Raw genomic sequence first — 17,795 nt, 5'->3', positions numbered from 1 at the left:
TTCACATACAAAATGAAAATTAATACACTTGCCTGTTTCAAAGTTATCCTGAAGTCTTCTTGGATTAAGTTTTTTTTCACATTTCTGATTAAGAAAGCGAGCACACATTATACTCTACAAAATACATGCCTTAATTTTAACAGTACTCAAGGAAATAAATGTAACTGCTAATTAATACCAGACTGGTAAGTTCACTCTGCAATGACAACAATTCTTTAATTAGGCATTAAATATTTGTTTTAAATCAAAGCAGCTAGTTTATCATCAATCTAGCTTTAAAAAGTGAATTCTGTGATACTGCTATAAAGAATTCTCTAGCGAGCATACTCCTATAAATCTTTTGAAAGTGTGAAATAGGCAGTTCACACATGCCAACTCTCTTTTTTAAGCAATCTAACAAGCTTCATTTCCTGTAAGTATTTGCTATTGCAGCCTGCTGAGAGCTGAAGACAAGATATTTACTTACTCTCACAGCATAGGTATCGCACCAATATTTGAAATGGGAAACTTTATTAATGGAAATGCTTATTTGCTTAAAGAAAAAGGGGCAGATTGAGGTGCATTAAGGACATATTGTGAGGAATGCACACTCCAAGAGTAAGTGCTAACTGCAATTCGAACTCAATTCCAACGCTGTACCCCTGTAGTGAATGAAGCAGTGCCCCACAGATTCCATGAAAATTGATGGAAAAAAAAAAAAATCAGCCCTTGACGCACAATTGTGTTTCCGAATCTCAGTTTTCATTTAAAAAAAAGTTTTTCTAGCCTAATGGTTGTAAAGACAACATTTAAAACCTGAACCAAGCATAAACTGATGCATTAATACATGCCCAAGTCTACTCACTGCCTGTAACAAAAGCTAAAAAGTGTAAACTGCCCCATTCATCAAGGTCCCATATACTCTATGCTTCCAAGGCTGTAGAATATGGCATTTTCCCAGAGTTTGCAGAAGTCAACATTTCTTCTGTCGCCAACCTCCTGACATTTCGTTCTCTCCCCCCGCCTTCCCAGGACCCATCCTGCAGCTCCCTGTTGCTCACTTGTTTTCTCCACAATGCATGCTCCCTATCTGTTACACGGAACCAGACAGCAGGGAATTGGGAAGTCAGAGCTGAAGTCAGATTTTCAGTCAAGAGGGGGGAGAACCAAAAAAGTGTAGGCTGGCAAGATGAGCTGCCTGGACAACAGTACAGCAAATGAGGCCTAAGAAGTCAGGGAGATAAGCCATTGAAGGTGGCTACAAACACCCTCTAGTCCCTGGCCCACTGGGGTGGGGGGGAAGGTGCAGTTTTCTGAGCTTGGCCAAATGGACAATATTGCAAGAGCCAAGGTACAGGTTGTAGAACCAGGCCACATGGAGAGCACGGTGAAAAACCCATCCTCAAAAAAATACCACGGTCAAAAACAGTCAGATACACTTTGTTAAGATTTTCCCTGACCAATGACCTAGCTGAGGGTGTTCGCGTGGCGGTAAGGAGATGGGAATTAATAGTATTTTACGGTGACTCACTAAGTTAACGTCATAGGATTCAGGGTTTGTTGAGGCAGAACTTGATCCCATTGTGCCATGGATATCGATTCAGAGCCCACACCTCAAACTGTAGCCAGGCAAAAAGGAGGGGAGTGACTAGGCATATACTTTACATTTTCAAACTCAGTGGTTTTGCCATACCACAGTAAAATATTTATCCACTCATTTTTAAGCAGCAGATATTTTGCCATTGCAATGTACAGTACTAGACCATTCTCTGTCAAATACCTGGACTATTACAGGAAGGAACATCTATTTCAGGTTCACTTTAATATGCATTAGAATTCAGTTACAAAATGCTAATTGGATAAATTATATTATTCAATACTCTACAAGTGTATATATATATATGGGATGAGAAATGTCACCTGCAGTGCGTACATTGAACACTATCATTTAGATCTGTTTTCATGCACATGCAATTTAACATTCCATCAGCAAAACCTTAGTTTACGCACTCAGTTAAAGGTCACCAAAATGTGTTAATGCAAGAACTATGGCTGTCAATCTTACCAATGTGTGGTTCTGTTTCGCCGGCTGACTGTGGACCCCATTTGTCCTCTTCTTTTGGTTAGAAGTGTCTTGATATTGCTTTCTACCATTACCCCTCATGTTCTGAGTCAGCCACATCCAAAAAAGGTAATACACATCAAGGTTAAGTGCTTGTGTCACACCCTACTGCATTACGATACCACTTGTATAGCAGCTGTCATCCAAGTACCCCACATCATGTTAAGGTTTAGAAACCGAGGCACAAGAAGTTATAGCTACTGTTTAAGGTTACTCCGCAAGCCAGTGGCAGAGGTGGGAAAAGACTCTGGGTCTGCTGATACCCAGTTCCCTGGTCTAATGACTAGGCATGCTCCTTTCCATGATATAATGAAGTCTCATCCCTTAAGGCAATAAACCCAACAGCCTATCCCCATACATTCATACATAAAGTGAGTCTGAACAAAGCACTACCACGGATTTTAAAGGGTCCTAACAAATCCAATGGATTTGGAAATTAAACCTACCTTTATTTTTAGAGCTTCAGACATCTCAGAATGATTGTTATATGGCTTCTGTTGCTGTGGTTGTCTGTACTTCGTCCACTGGTCTCCTGGAGAGCCATCTGTAAACACCTGCTGGCTATAACGAAGTTTAGATCTATCCCATTTAAAAAAAAAAAAAAATTATCCGCAAAAGAACTTTGATTCAAGGCTATTATGATCAGAACAGAAATACACATTGTTCTGCTTCTCCAGACAATCTTACAAGATAAGCTGAAACACTGGATCTTAACCTTAATAGTCTCTCCACTCACTAAACTTGTTTTGCTTATTGAGGAAGAGTTATGCACAAAGCGGAAAAAATATGACTTTATAAAGCAACAGTATGTGACAAGTAAAAAGAAGATTTCTTACTCTAGAATCCTGTCACTTGAAGTGTTGTGTGGATACCAAGTGGGTACACCTTGATACTTTATTTATGACACGAGCGTGGGTGCTGAACTGACCTAGATTGATGATGGGGAACCCCCTTTGTCAACCTGAACTGGTTTGAGAAGTTGCTCCGTCACATGACTGCTAGGAAACCAATGTACATTGCCAAAGAGCCACAGTAATATGTCAGCAGCCCCCTAAGCTCCCCCCGCACCTCCCGATCAGCTGTTTCATGGCATGCACGAAGCTCGGCGGGTGGGGGGAGGAAGCGTGAGGGCATAGCAGGTTATGGGGGGGGCGGGAATGGATGGAGTGGGGGCAGGGCCTGTGACAGAGCCAGGGGTTGGGCAGTGAGCACCCCCTGGCACACTGGGAAGTTGGCGCCTGTAGCTCCAGCCCCGGAGTCGGTGCCTATACAAGGAGCCGCATGTTAACTTCTGAAGAGCTGCAAGTGGCTCCGGAGCCACAGGTTGGCCACCCCTGCTCTAAGATCTCCCTGTGATTTAACACATTACAAGATAATTTTTTCAATCACCCCCGAATCACCATGACAACATTGGTTTTATCCAACTTTCCTTGAAATTGACATTAATTTGAAATTACTTTTAAGTACCATGGCTATTAGTGATTCTTCCTGACTTTGTTCCATTGTTTTTGGCACCTCTCCTTCCTTTCAGCACTACATTGATTATTTTAGAAAGCATATCTACCTGTCCTACCTTCTGATAGAGAATTTCAATTTTCTCCTTCACTTGCTTTTCATATTCCCATATAGGAACAAGACATTCTCTCAGTTTTGCCATATTCTAAGATTTTCCATACAAGTAGTTTCAAGCACATCAGGGAACTAATTAACCTCTCCATCCTACTAACAGGTCTATGGATCTCTCTATAATCTATTATATTAACCCATTCTGAGGAAAAAAAAGAGTGGACATTCTTCAGCTTTGTGTAGCCAATGATTTATAAAAATGTTGACAGACATGTCAAAATGATCTAGTTTCCTACCTTGTTTTCTCCATGTTGAGCTTGGATGGTGTGCTCCCAGTGGATGAAAATCCATTGTCACTATCAGAGGAGTCCCCATACCTTCGAGAAAGCCAGTCTCTCAATGGTCTGTGAAGAAGTTAGTGTTTTGTCAACAAAATCCAGTGTCCTGAGAACAAGAGGCTAGACTTTGGCTTATCCTGAACATACCTGATGAAGGGAATGGCCATGAAAAACTTGTTAGGTGCCAAACCTAGCTTGGACTTTGGAGTCATGTCATTTCTATGGCATGGTAATTTGTCAATTGAGAACCATTCAATGTTCTGAAACACAGAAAAAAGTAATTACTTTAGTGAAGTCATCAAGGGACTTAGGCAAATACACATCATCCACAATAAGAAAAGGAGTACTTGTGGCACCTTAGAGACTAACCAATTTATTTGAGCATAAGCTTTCGTGAGCTACTGCTCACTTCATCGGATGCATACTGTGAGCTGTAGCTCACGAAAGCTTATGCTCAAATAAATTGGTTAGTCTCTAAGGTGCCACAAGTACTCCTTTTCTTTTTGCGAATACAGATTAACACGGCTGTTACTCTGAAACCTGTCATCCACAATGATTTTCTTTAAAATCAAAAAACTACAGCAAGAGTCTGAATTAATAAACCATGACAGAGCTGCTGACCAATACAGGTTATTTTAAATGCTAGGATCACTTTTCTGGCCACCACCACAATGTAACAGACATGACAATGCAAGTTTGCAGTGTTGTTGTAGCTGTATTGGTCCCAGAACATGAGAGAGACCGGAAGAAGAGCTCTGTGTAGCTCGAAAGCCTGTCTCTTACACCAACCAAGATGGTCCATTGAAAGATATTATACCCCATTGTCTCTCTGTTAGAATCCCTAAAATGTGGAATGCAGTACACAGTACCTCAATTATTGAAAGTTAGTTCATTTAAAATAAGGTCTGCAACAACATATCGTATATACTCTATCATAAGCCGGTTTGTTTATAAGCCGGCCCCCACCCCCAAGATGGATAAGTAAAAATGGAAATTTTTTATGACCCATTCATAAGCCGACCCTATAATTCAGGGGTCAGCAAACTTTGGCTCCCGGGCCATCAGGATAAGCGGCTGGCAGGCTGAAATGGTTTGTTTACCTCGAGCGTCTGCAGGCACAGAGTTAACCCCAGACCAAAACCCCAGTTAACCCCTTCCATGAGTCAGTTCAGCTGGATGCTCCAGCAGGTTCTGCAATTCACATGATACTCACTCAGGGAAGAACATAAAAGATGCTGAAGGGCCTTTACCCGGAACACAAAAATGGAAATCAAGGTTTTAACTAGACTAGTGGTTCGGGACCCCAAAGTCACTCAGGCTTCGGCTGCAGCCCTGGGCGGTGGGGCTCAGGTTACAGGCCCCCTGCCTGGGGCTGAAGTCCTTGGGCTTTGGCTTTGCGCACCCTCCTCCAGCCTGGGGGCCTTGAGCTTCAGCTTTGGTTTCAGTCCTGGGTGGTGGGGCTGAAGCCCTTGGGCTTCAGCTTCCCCCTCCTTCCCCACCCCTGCCTGAAGCCCTTGGGCTTCAGCTTTTCCGCTCCCCAACCTGGACCTCAGGCAGGCTCAGGCTTCGGTCTCCAATCCTGGGGTCATGTAGTAATTTTTGTTGTCAGAAAGGGGTTGCGATGCAATGAAGTTTGAGAACCCCTGAACTAGACCCAGTCAAGAGGGTGCTTAAACAAGGAGCTAGCAATTTACAGCTCTGGGGAACCAACCTAAGGGGGAGAAGAGGAATGTTTAATCATGTGCTGTTGTCCCTATTACACTTAGTATTCAAAAGATATAGCTAAAGTTGGCAGTAATTCTAGTCTTAAAACAAAAATTGCTGTTAAAGTTAAAATGTTATCTGCATGACAAGAGAAATTCAAGTTTCCGGAGGCAATGAACGTAACAAGCACTTCTCAGCACATCAGGCACTTTAATTTCTTCTCCATCCCAACAGCTTCCTAGAAGTTCACTGAGTTCAGCTCACTCACAAAATGGTTGGCTCCCATGGGGTCTCACAGCCAAGTCTATTCTCTGCTACCCATCATACACTAGATCTGGATTGTACAGACTGCTTATAGAAATAAAGCAAGCCCCATTTTCCTCTTCCAATGCATAGGTTAACGTACAGTATCCTTAAATATTTATATCCTTACAGAAAAATATATAAGACATATAAAAAAGGTTAACTGCAAAAAAATATTTGCGGGAAGAGAAAGTGGGATGTGCTTTATTGTTAGAGTCACATGCACTCCAGTGCCAATTTATGATGGAGCCAGGTGTCATAATGAACAGTTGGCCAGCAATCAGTCTTCATATCAGACCTGCAGAAAGTTGACAAAACCTAAAGTGATGACATGCAGCTTTTACTCCATTTGGGGCATTCATTACCTTTTGTTTAATATTTAGCTTTAAATCAACCTTTGCTGAGGTAGTGGCAACCTGAAAAATCTTTATAAATAAAACATAACTATTGTACCCGAATTTCTCTTCTGGTTTTGGGGTTGAATTTTGTGTCCTTTGGAACTCCTGGAATGATGTACAAGCGTGCTAGCTGATCATTGATTCGTAGTTCAATGTAGTCATCTTTGCAGATGTAATCTTTGATATCAAAACCAGTTTCTTCAAACACCTGAGAAGCACACGGATCAAATTAGAATTGTTCAAGTCATACCTTCAAATAGATTTTTGAAAGGCTAAATCATCAGAAGGGAACCCTTTATTACTAGTTCTCAGATAGTGATTGTAATATGTTTGCACATATGCACAGATACTTGACTGCTAATGAAACAGCATAATCTCTGTACACTCAAATTTTGTCCATTACAGCTCAAGAGTGTGAAGTGGAAAAGAATTTAGATAATATGTAAAAGAGCATGCTAACTAGCAAATACAGGGAAACAGCGTGGCTGCTTGTTGATGATGCTCGACACATGAGAAAGTATTTTGCTTCAGACAAAAGTTAAACATATTGATCTAAAGAGAGAGTTTATAATTTTCCTATAACTTTCTGGATGTCTAAAAACTCCTAACTTGGTTTCTACACTTTAGTTCTTTCCCATCCTACAGTACTAATAATGTCCTATGAACCCCCCACAAAATATTCATTCTTATGTCAGTTCTTGTATCAAAATTCAGCAGTACCATAAATTACTCTGAGTAATATACATTTACTAACATTCAGATTAAGTCACTAAATTCAAACTGGGCACCTAAGGTGATAATGGGGATACGGAACTCAGAATTACTCACTCTGCTGACATACTATTACAATCTGTTACTCAGAAGGAATTAAAGTGCTAAGCCTGTGACAGGATCACTATACACACTAAAAAAAAGTATATTATGGATCAACATTTTTACTGGAGTATTTCACGTTTCACTATTGGAGGGGTAAAAGATCCTACCCCTGAGATGGGCACAAATTAAGACTAGATGTAGATTAATTTAAAAGAGAATATTTCATCCACTTCATATTATAACATTTATACTCCTACCAGGTATAATTACTGAGACGAGCAGAACATGCAGTTATAAGATAATAATAATCCTGATGTTTAAGGCTATTTTTTTTTTTTTTTTTTGCAAAGTAATGTGTGGAGGAAGGGGATTCCAGTTTCTCCTCTTCTTACCAAACACACCATTTTAGAACTGAAAAACCAGCATTACTGGAAGCTTTTGATCAGTGCCCTGGACTGAAATGTTGCAAATGCCTTACAAAAAAGCAGCCCTGAGGAATCTTAATGAAGACACATGTACATCTGTGAACCAACATGTACAACAAACTGGTTGGAAGCGAAGTCTGTTCAGCATCTGACAAATTTCACGGAGATCTGTGCCCACCTCTATATATAAACTGGGTCATCTTGATTAACAGATAGTTTTCACAGTCTAGCTTGTCCCTATGGAGTCAGCATTGTTCTTTGGATTTTTTTCGGATTCATTTTGCCAAATACATAAGAAAATTTGTAAAAATCTGTAAATTAAGTCTCTTTGTAGGTGTGGACAGACTGTTGGGAGTACACATTTTCTGGAAGCAACAACCCTTCTACTACTTTATATACACATTGAGAAAATTTTCAAAGATCAATGAAAAGGGAGCAAAATTAAAATGCAACTGATGTTTAGCAGTTCCTCCTATGTGGCAAGACCACATTTACACAAACAAGCCATTAAGAGAAGCTGTTTCATAGTGAGGAGTAAGGTTTGAGGGTCTGACATAAAAGCTTTTAAAACAGGAAAGATTAAGATATGCCCTAATAACCTTTAATATGGTGGTTCTCAAAGTTTTGAGCTGGTGATCCCTTTCACATAGCAAGCCTGAGTGTGAGCCCCTTTATAAATTAAAAACACTTCTTTATATATTTAACACCATTATAAATGCTGGAGACAAACTGGGGCTTGGGTAGAGGCGGACAGCTCACGACTCCCCATGTAATAACCTTGTGACCCCTGAGGGGTCCCGACCCTCAGTTTCAGATCCCCTGCTTTAATATTTAATCCATGAAATGGATGACAGATCTAGGAGATACACACACTGCCAAAAGAAAGTCAACTTATTTTACGGTCTCTGGGAACAAATGCAAGAGCTTTTTAAAAAAAAGTGACAGTTTGCCTAATGCTGTTAACTTTGGACTAGTCTCCTATGCAAAAGGAAAGTGTTGGGTCAGAATAGAAACTAGGGGGAAAAAAATATACAAGTTTTGGTGAATGATGTTCTAAACTGATGGTTTGTAAAAGCAATTCTACCCACAACACAGAAATGAAAACCAAGGTTTTTGTCGGATCAAGCCTATTCTCTCAGCGCAGCTACATGCAAAAGAACAAACAAGAAAATTAAGTAGCAAAAAAACTCTCTAACCCAGAGTTAAGGTTGCCTGGTGATAGTTTGTGCTCCCCCAGAATACCAAGTTCCAGGATACCCCAATTTGTGAAAACCAAGAAAAAGAGTTAAGGTATAGAACCTTAACTCTGCACCCGCAGGAGTGGTCAGTAGCCACTAAGAATTATCTGCATACACTCCAGCTGTATCCACCGTTAGCTGTATTAAACAGTGAAGGAATAACTCGAGCAGCTTCAAAGACTCGTCATTGGGATTGAGAAAATCTGATGGGCTATGGCCTCTCAGAGTGCAGGGGAGTCTCTCTTCCTAACCAGTCAAAGGAAAGAGGTACATTTGTACCTTGGGAACATGCCTCATTTTAGTTCATTGTGTAGGCTGCATTAGTAGGGGCACAGGGCTCTTCTTGCCAGGGAGATTGTCAGTTGTTAGGTGAGTGTGGTCTGTTAGTTAATGAAAGGTAAGTGACAATTATAGTGTTTGATCGTATTGTCCCTGGAGAATCCCATTGGAACTAGTTATTTGCACACCTCTCCGGGGGTGGCTTCTTTGGAGGCGTCACAACCTGAGTAAATTTGCCTAATCAGCCCCTGCTGTTCTTCTATTTACCCTTCCCATGGAAATACTTACAATCCCACAGTAACACATACACAACTTCATTTTCAATACAATGAACTCCAAAGACATTTAAACTAAATCAATAAGGTTTAATTCAACTAAGAAGTTCACTAAGCATATTGCAGGCTCTTGTCAGTCTGCCACAATGTCTTGTCAAATATCGTATAGCAGTGCACTATCTTGTCACCTGGTGGTAGTTGGTTTTAAGATACAGAAGTAAATGAATGCATTTTGTACAGCAGCCTTCTTTAGTATATACTCCTGGGAGAATTCTGCACCAAAAAAATTAAAAATTCTTCATATAGTATTTTAAAATTTGGCATATTTTACTTGTCAAAACAATATAAATCAAGCCAGTTTCAATTATTTTGGCAATTTATTTCAAAATACCTGTGCACAAGTATATCAATACAGACAACAACAAAAAAGATTCAGGATATGTTTTCTGACAAATAGATTCCTTACTAGGCATATTAATACAGAACTTTGAGTAATAATTTATTTAAACTACAATACAGACGCATATTTCCCGCACTCCTCAGCAGCAGTGCGAAGGCTTGGGGGAATCAGAGGTAATGGAGAAGCTGAGGGAGAGGAAAGTAATTGCTGGGAAGGAGCCTAGGAGTGAACCTGAAGGGTTACTGGGTGTGGGTGGAAGAAGAATGGAACAGGTGTTTGTTTGGTTGGGGTGGGGGGACAGGCAGGCGGCAGGAAGAGCATTAGGGAGTTGGAGAGTCTACCCCATACAGCCCCTGTCTGACCCCTAGCCTCTCCCATTCAGTCAGGCACATCTGCCACCCCTGTCTCCGTGTGTTCCTGCATTCCCCCTCCGCCCTGTCCTTGTGTGTCCCTGAATTCTCCCTCCTCCCTGTCCCCGTGTGTCCCTGCACCCCCACTCCCATTCAGTCAATGGCTCAATCCCGTCACCCCTAGCTCCTCTACCCCCACCCGTCTGTCCCCCCAGCACTATCCCTTCTGAACCGCAGTCTATGTGACCCCCCACACACACATACCCAAGCAGCCTATGTGCTACGCTCTGTCTGTGCCCCCTCCATGTCCTGTGTCTCTTCACTTGGCCCTGCAGGCAGGGCACTGTGCAGCCATTGGCCCCTCTGACCCTGAGCTCACTGTTCTCTCTTCTGGTGCCACAGCCCACCCCCCGTCCCCCGGGGGGGCTGAGAGAGAACATAACTGCAGCACCTCCCCAGCAGAATCTATTTTCTGCAGGGGATGGGTGACAAAATCTGCAGGGGACATGCATTCTGTATGTGTGCAGAATTCCCACAGGAGTAAACACCTTTAGGGTACATCTACATGACAGACACTACACCAGCTTAGTCATGCTGGCCTAACTCTGTAGTGTAAATGCAGCCTAGGACTATAGAAGGGATTTTCCCATTGGTGTAAAAGCACCACCTTCCTGAACAGTAGCTACATTGACAGAAGCATTTTTCCATCAACGTAGCTACTTATACACGGAGGATTACGTAGGCCTAGATACATCAGTCAGGAGTGCTATTTTTCACACCCCGACAGACAGTCATTAAAAGTTCAGTTGACACAGCTATAGCATGGTCTATGGTTATTAGCTGGCTTAACCCTTTCTTAATTTTGTAAGTTAGAACTCATTTTAAATTTTTCTTGCATGGAAATAGACTTAAAATAGTATAACGTTATGTCCTATCTTCATATTTTTTGCAGCATGAGACTTTATTATCCCTATCTTTACATAACTACAAATATTATTGGTCATAAAATACATACAACCTCTTTTTACATGCAGCTGCATTATGTACCTAGCTTTCCTCAATAATAAATTCCATAGTGACTATAAACGCAAAAAAACCCGATCGGAAGTACTGTCTTAACCTGTTCCAGTATTACAGAACAACTTAAGTGGCAGCAGTGAAGTTGGAAGTTTATTAATATAGCGTCTTAGCCACAGGCCACTGTGTACAGTACAATAAATACAAGTTTTAAAAAAAAACACAAGAGTAACCATTCCCTAAAATCTGTTACAGCTTTAAAATTAGCATACCTACAACAATACATGAAAATGAGATAAAATATTAAGAGTACATTACTTCATTTGGGTCAAAACAGGATGGATAAAAATCAATTTTAAAAAAATTTGAAAAATCAGATTTTCAATTTCAGTTAAATACTGGGTTTTATTTAAATTAACCTATTTAAAATAAAATTTGACTTGATGACAACCTATGTTAAGATCTAAACTTACTATAATCTATTAAAATAATTAAATGCAAAAAATATTAATCAGTATGTATTTGCTGCCAAGTTTTAACAAAAGTCAATCCCCTGTGCTGGTGGAAGTCATTGGCTAAGCCTCTGAAACCAGAATTTGTTAAAGCCCTAAACCTGCTTTTTACAGCGGTAGCCTCTTCTGCCAGTGAAAAGAGTATTTTCTTCATTTCAGTTTATTCAACAAGTTCAGTTCAATGATTAGTTCACTGAAAGTTAAGAAACCAACTGGTGGGTTGAAAGAAGAGAAAAGCTTGTTTTCCTCTTCTAATCTATGAATAAAAAACTACTGAAGGACACAGTGACCAAAAAACAATCAGTTCAATTAATTAGAGATCATACTTCCTTTGTTTAATAAATCAGTTATAAATGCAAACCATTTTGATAAAACTTTTTTCCTTACATATCCAGCACTTAAGGTAGTTTTATTCAATAAAAGTAAAAATGCTGTTTGTGTGTAGTAATCTGATTTTGAATGGTCAAGCTCTGTTTGGAGGGACAAAGTCACAAAAATAAAAAATAATCTAGTAATTAAGAAATGCATCTTTCATTATTTTCTAAAATAAAAAATGTAAATATTAAGAATGTGAAAAATGTAAAGTAAGCTAATTGCTTACTTTTTTTAAAAAGTGTGTATAAATATGTGTATCCTGGTTAGCAGAAAGAACCACCAAATTTAATGTAAAGGCTATGCTTGCTTACTTTAATGGTTACCAACTAATTAAAATCAGCCTCTCTTTAGGAACTTAATAAAAAGTACAAATGCAAAACAATTAAAATTGATTTAATTCAACATTTCCTACTTTGCTGATTTAAATCAATCCATCATAGGTCAAATGTGGCCTCTTTCACATACTTTTTTCTTATTTAGGGGACCAAATGCTACAGCAGTAGATGCCAACAAGAGTACATAATTTAATAGCTTTCTGTAGACAGACACCACCAGATTGCTAGAATTTCGTTTTGGTGTGCATGAAAATCCTACTCTCAACATGGGTGAAGGGAACATGTGTTAAACTACTTTGTCTTAAAGAAAAATGATTTAAATGTATGGGTAAGGAATTTTTAAACAATCATCAATGGAACTCACCTCTCTCGCTGCACAGTCATGTGGAGCCTCTTCTTTATTTACTTTCCCTTTTGGAAATCCCCAGCCAGACTTTGCTAAATATCCTTGAACCAGCAGTACCTGCAGAATCCAAGCAATGCAGTAGTGAAATACCCATTAATCTCATAGATTTGACTTAATTCCCAAAGAGATACTTTTGGCTGGAGGAGGAGACCTTTTGCCTCGTATTAGCATATGTTCATTAGCATTACAGTTTACCAGACTTAGCAAGAATTAAAAACTTTGGTATAGGGTTGTATTATTAAAAAAATATATAAAAATGAAGTTTGGTGTAAAAACAAGGCAAATGTGCAGCTGCCTTTGGTACAATGGTAATAAAGATACCCCCAACAAACCAGAGATGTACAGAAACTCAATAAAAATGCGAAAAGGTAATGTTTATGATCTACGGTCTGAAAATATGATTTTTAAAGCACAAAAAAATTGCTGGGATTGTTAAAAAGCTAGTTAATATCCTTTCTGCCCAGCCCTCACCATCTTGTATAAATGTTCACAGATTAGTTTTACACTTACATTTTCAAGTGTCTCATCAAGAATAATTGCACCATAGGTTGGTACTCCCATTTTATACTCCTTCCACTCATCCAAAACCCTTTGCACATCTTCACCTTGAGGCAGTAAAAAAGGGCAATGGCTAAAGAGTATAGAAACAGGTCAAGGAAACTTACTGCACACAAAGACCCACCCAAGACAAATGTTTACAAGTACTGCTTTCTATACGGAATAGGGTTTTATTTTCTAGATGTGTTTATTTGGAGCCAAAAATTAAGGTAATATGCATAATCCAATACTGAGTTATATTCTGCAGATTCAGGGAGCAAACAGTGATTTACCAACTCAAATATAAGCCATTTATACAATGGTTCCTCTTTAAAGTTAGAGATGCTTTCCTTTGTTCAAAGGAAAGTACCCCAATAGTGGATTTTTTTTTTTTTAAACATGAAACCAAGTTCTTGCCATGAGAAAAGTTTAAAACCACAGAAGTACAATTAAAGACACATAAGCTATTTTTGTAAACCAAATATTTTGATTGTTTTAGTGAAGCATGGGTCCTCAAATGGAAGCTGGAGCAAAGATACTTAAGCATTGTAAAAGTTGGAATACTGCATGCTATATTAGTTCCCACAGTTGATAGCCAAACTGTGGCATAAAAACCATACTTAAGAAGTTATGATTAAGGCTAAGATTTTGTCATGGGTATTTTTTAGTAAAAGTCAGGGACAGGTAATGGGCAATAAAGAAGGGCTTCCGTGATTTTTTCTTTATTGCCCATGACCTGTCCCGGACTATTACTAAAAATATCCATGATAAAATGGGAAGGGACTGGGCAGTTGCGGAATGGCTGGGAGCTCTGGGGCCCCCACCACCAGTGGGGGCTCAGAGCTCCAGGGTCCCCCTGCTCTCTCTGTGGCAACCGGGAAGCTGCTGGGGTAGCCCCACTGCCAATGGCGGCTGAGAGCTTGGGGGCCCGCTGCCTCAGGCAGCGGGGGTACCACACAGCTCCCTGCCAGTGTGGGAGATAGCGGGACCCTGCAGTTCCCAGCCACCAGAACTGAAGTCACAGAGGTCTTTGAAAGTCACAGATTTCATGACTTCCACAACCCCAGTGAGGAAATCGTACTTTAGTTACGATCTAATCACATTTAAAATAATGTTGCTTAAGCCATGTGTTCAGGTTTAAGACCCTTCATGAACATGATCAAAACCCACCATAAAAAAAAAAAAAAAAAAGATGTAAATAATTTGGAATTACTACATAAACACATCCTGAAGAAGCCAATGGCATAACCCCTCACAGTTGCACACCATCCCCGGTCACGTAAAAGCCAGAGAATTTATACTACTTCTAGTAGAATTAACACCCATGTCAGTTTTTCCATGGAAATCCATGAAGTTAGGGGAGGGAATATGCCACAGAGAGAATATTACATTAAGGTGGCCCTGACCATGCTCAATACAGAAGGAAGTCTTGACTGTTCACTCTGTTACAGGATGAAGTCATAAAAGGCCTCAAAGCAAGCAATAAGCTGCTGAATTCTCAGGGCTCCTGGGAAGCTAGGGAAAAGATAGTGAATGGTGTTTTTTGTTTTTTTGAAGTGCTCTAATATTATGGCAGCTATGAACATTAAAAGACTTTCTAATGAAGGCAGTTTTATGTCACTCAAAGGGACTGTTGTGCAAGCAGTTACTCAGGAAAACAGGATTTCACTACTATACTTTAGTATACAGTTTATCCACAAGCATTGAAAAAACAGGAATTGTACCAATAAAAAGGATATCAGCTTTAGCAAAGTCTCTTATCCCACACTGAGGTAATCCTGGTGTGTTCTGCATGTAGAAATCCAAGTAAAACCAATGGGCAAGTTCAATCTAAAAACATACTCTGATTGCATTGTCTCTTTCCTCACTTGGAATGTGCAAAATAAATCGACTGCCGGAGAGGAAAGAAAAAGAAAAGGGGGGGGGGAGAGGAGAAAGAGCTTGATTAACAGAATTTGCAGAAAGAAGTTTTCAAAATATGATCTCAAACACTGAAAATGCATTACAGACAGGGGTAGAGACAGCCCATCCAATCAACTGGTACACATTAAAAAAAAAAAGAATTTTAAACACTCAGTAAAGAAATTTAATAAACTCAGATTAGGTGTGCTAAAATACACTCATGGACACAGTCAGGTTAAAGATATACGAAAAATGTTTCCTCACCTGGTATTAACACCATTATGAGTTACTAAAAATACTGTAACTTAAAATCTAAGCTATTTTCCCCACCATTTATCCTCACTTTTAATACACAGTTTTCTCCGTTTGAAGCTAGCAGTGGACAGGGTTTAATAGAATTGTTTGGTTTCCCTGTACATTGTCACCTTCTCATGCACTAACACAATGTTGCATGCAGTACCGGGTTATAAACATCAAGGGAAAGTTTACATTCAGACAGTAAAATTCTGTATGACTGTTCGATTCATTCACAGAAAGATTTTTTTAATCAACACTATTGAATTTTCTTGTTAGATTTCAAAGAGATTTGATTCTTTAAACTAAAATTGAGCTTAAGCTATTTGACAGGGTTCCTTTAAACCAGAGGTCTGCAAACTGTGGGGCATGGAGAAAGGTTTGGGGGCGTGGCTAGGGCTTGGGCCAGACCCCACTGGGGGGCAGTGAGGGAGCACCACCCAACTTCAGTTGTGGCCCTGGGAGGCTCCTCTCCCAGCCCCGGCCCTGCCGTGGCCCCAGTCGCGGCCCCTTTACCCATCTGCGTCCTCCTCTCTTGGAGCCACGGCCCAACTCCCAGCCGGGGAGGGAAGGCACAAAGAGGGGTAAGGAGGGGGTGTCATAAATATAAAGGGAAGGGTAACTACTTTTCTGTATACAGTGCTATAAAATTGTTCCTGGCCAGAGGCAAAATCCTTTCACCTGTAAAGGGTTAAGAAGCTAAGGTAACCTTGCTGGCACCAGACCCAAAATGACCAATGAGGGGACAAGGTACTTTCAAATCTGGAGGGGGGGAAAGGCTTTTGCCTGTCTGTCTGCGATGCTTTTGCCAGGAACAAATCAGGAATGCAAGCCTTACAACTCCTGTAAAGTTAGTAAGTAATCTAGCTAGAAAATGCGTTAGATTTTCTTTTGTTTAATGGTTTGTAAAATAAGCTGTGCTGGAGGAAATGTATATTCCTGTTTTTGTGTCTTTTTGTAACTTAAGGTTTTGCCTAGAGGGATTCTCTGTGTTTTGAATCTGATTACCCTGTAAGGTATTTACCATCCTGATTTTACAGAGGTGATTCTTTTACTTTTTCTTCAATTAAAATTCTTCTTTTAAGAACCTGATTGATTTTTCATTGTTCTGAAGATCCAAAGGTTTGGGTACAGGTGAACACAGACCAACCGGTGAGGATTTTTATCAAGCCTTCCCCAGGAAAGGGGGCGTAGGGCTGGGGGGATATTTTGGGGGAATAGGACTCCAAGTGGGCTCTTTCCCTATTCTTTGTTTAACACGCTTGCTGGTGACAGCACAGGGTTCAAGGACAAGGCAAAGTTTGTACCTTGGGGAAGTTTTTAACCTAAGCTGGTAAGAAAAAGCTTAGGGGGGGGTCTTTCATACAGGTCCTCACATCTGTACCCTAGAGTTCAGAGTGAGGAAGGAACCTTGACATGGTGGCAGAGTGGTGGGATCACTCTGAACCAGAGGCACAGCACGATTTTAAAAGGTTTTGTAAAAGGTGATTGCAGCTGTTGATTCTGTCTCTCTGCCTGGGAGACAGAGCAGCAGGCATAACAAAAAGATTTTTCTGTAGGCTGAGAACAGCTATCAGAGACAAAAGGTATCAGGTTACAGCACAGCAAAATTTTACAAGCCAGGGGTTTTTTTGTTTGTTTTCTTTCTAACTCTCAGGTGTAAAATTAGTTAAAAACAGAAAGGTTAGGATCACAGAATGAAATGTTCAACAGAAGCTGGAATTAGCCAGATGTGAGGCTGAGGAAAGACGAAAGGAATATACATTCCCTCCTGCACAGCTTATTTTACCAGCTATTACACAAAAGAAAATCTAATGCATTTTCTAGGTAGCTTACTTACTAACTTAACAGGCTTGCATTTCTGATCTATTCCCGGCAAAAGCATCACATAGACAGAACCCTTTACATCCTTTCCCCCCCACCCCCGCACACTCCAGATTTGAAAGTATCTTCTCCCCTCGTTGGTCATTTTGGGTCAAGTGCCAGCAAGATTACCTTAGCTTCTTAAGCCTTTACAGGTGAAAGGGTTTTGCCTCTGGCCAGAAGGGATTTTATAGCTCTGTATACAGAAAGGTGATTACCCTTCCCTTTATATTTATGACAGGGGTCGTGAGGTAAAAAGTTTGGGGACCACTGTTTTAAATCCAACTTTCGAGATTTGCCAGATAAGCTCCATAAGTGGTCATGGGATGCTGATGCAACAGCTAAGAGTCAGAAAAATAGT

General features: G+C 40.2%; 1 protein-coding gene across 3 annotated transcripts in view; it reads right to left on the bottom strand.

Annotated features, from left to right (window-relative positions):
• The window catches only part of DCP2 (decapping mRNA 2), a 29,857-nt gene that overhangs the window by 7,492 nt on the left and 4,570 nt on the right, over positions 1-17,795 (bottom strand). For all 3 annotated transcript variants that reach the window (XM_073344712.1, XM_073344714.1, XM_073344713.1), the window contains exons 2-10: positions 15,115-15,266; positions 13,349-13,476; positions 12,797-12,895; positions 6,466-6,618; positions 4,153-4,265; positions 3,964-4,071; positions 2,548-2,680; positions 2,045-2,146; positions 33-84 (exon numbers count right to left, since the gene is read on the bottom strand). In XM_073344712.1, the coding sequence (XP_073200813.1) occupies positions 33-84; positions 2,045-2,146; positions 2,548-2,680; positions 3,964-4,071; positions 4,153-4,265; positions 6,466-6,618; positions 12,797-12,895; positions 13,349-13,476; positions 15,115-15,169 (943 nt within the window). In that variant the 5' untranslated portion in view covers positions 15,170-15,266. The remainder of the gene's footprint in view (positions 1-32; positions 85-2,044; positions 2,147-2,547; positions 2,681-3,963; positions 4,072-4,152; positions 4,266-6,465; positions 6,619-12,796; positions 12,896-13,348; positions 13,477-15,114; positions 15,267-17,795) is intronic.

Source organism: Lepidochelys kempii, chromosome 5, assembly GCF_965140265.1.
Source record: "Lepidochelys kempii isolate rLepKem1 chromosome 5, rLepKem1.hap2, whole genome shotgun sequence".
Taxonomy (NCBI): Eukaryota; Metazoa; Chordata; order Testudines; family Cheloniidae; genus Lepidochelys; species Lepidochelys kempii.
The sequence above is the reverse complement of the archived record's forward strand: the minus strand, read 5'-3'. Positions and strand labels throughout refer to the sequence as shown.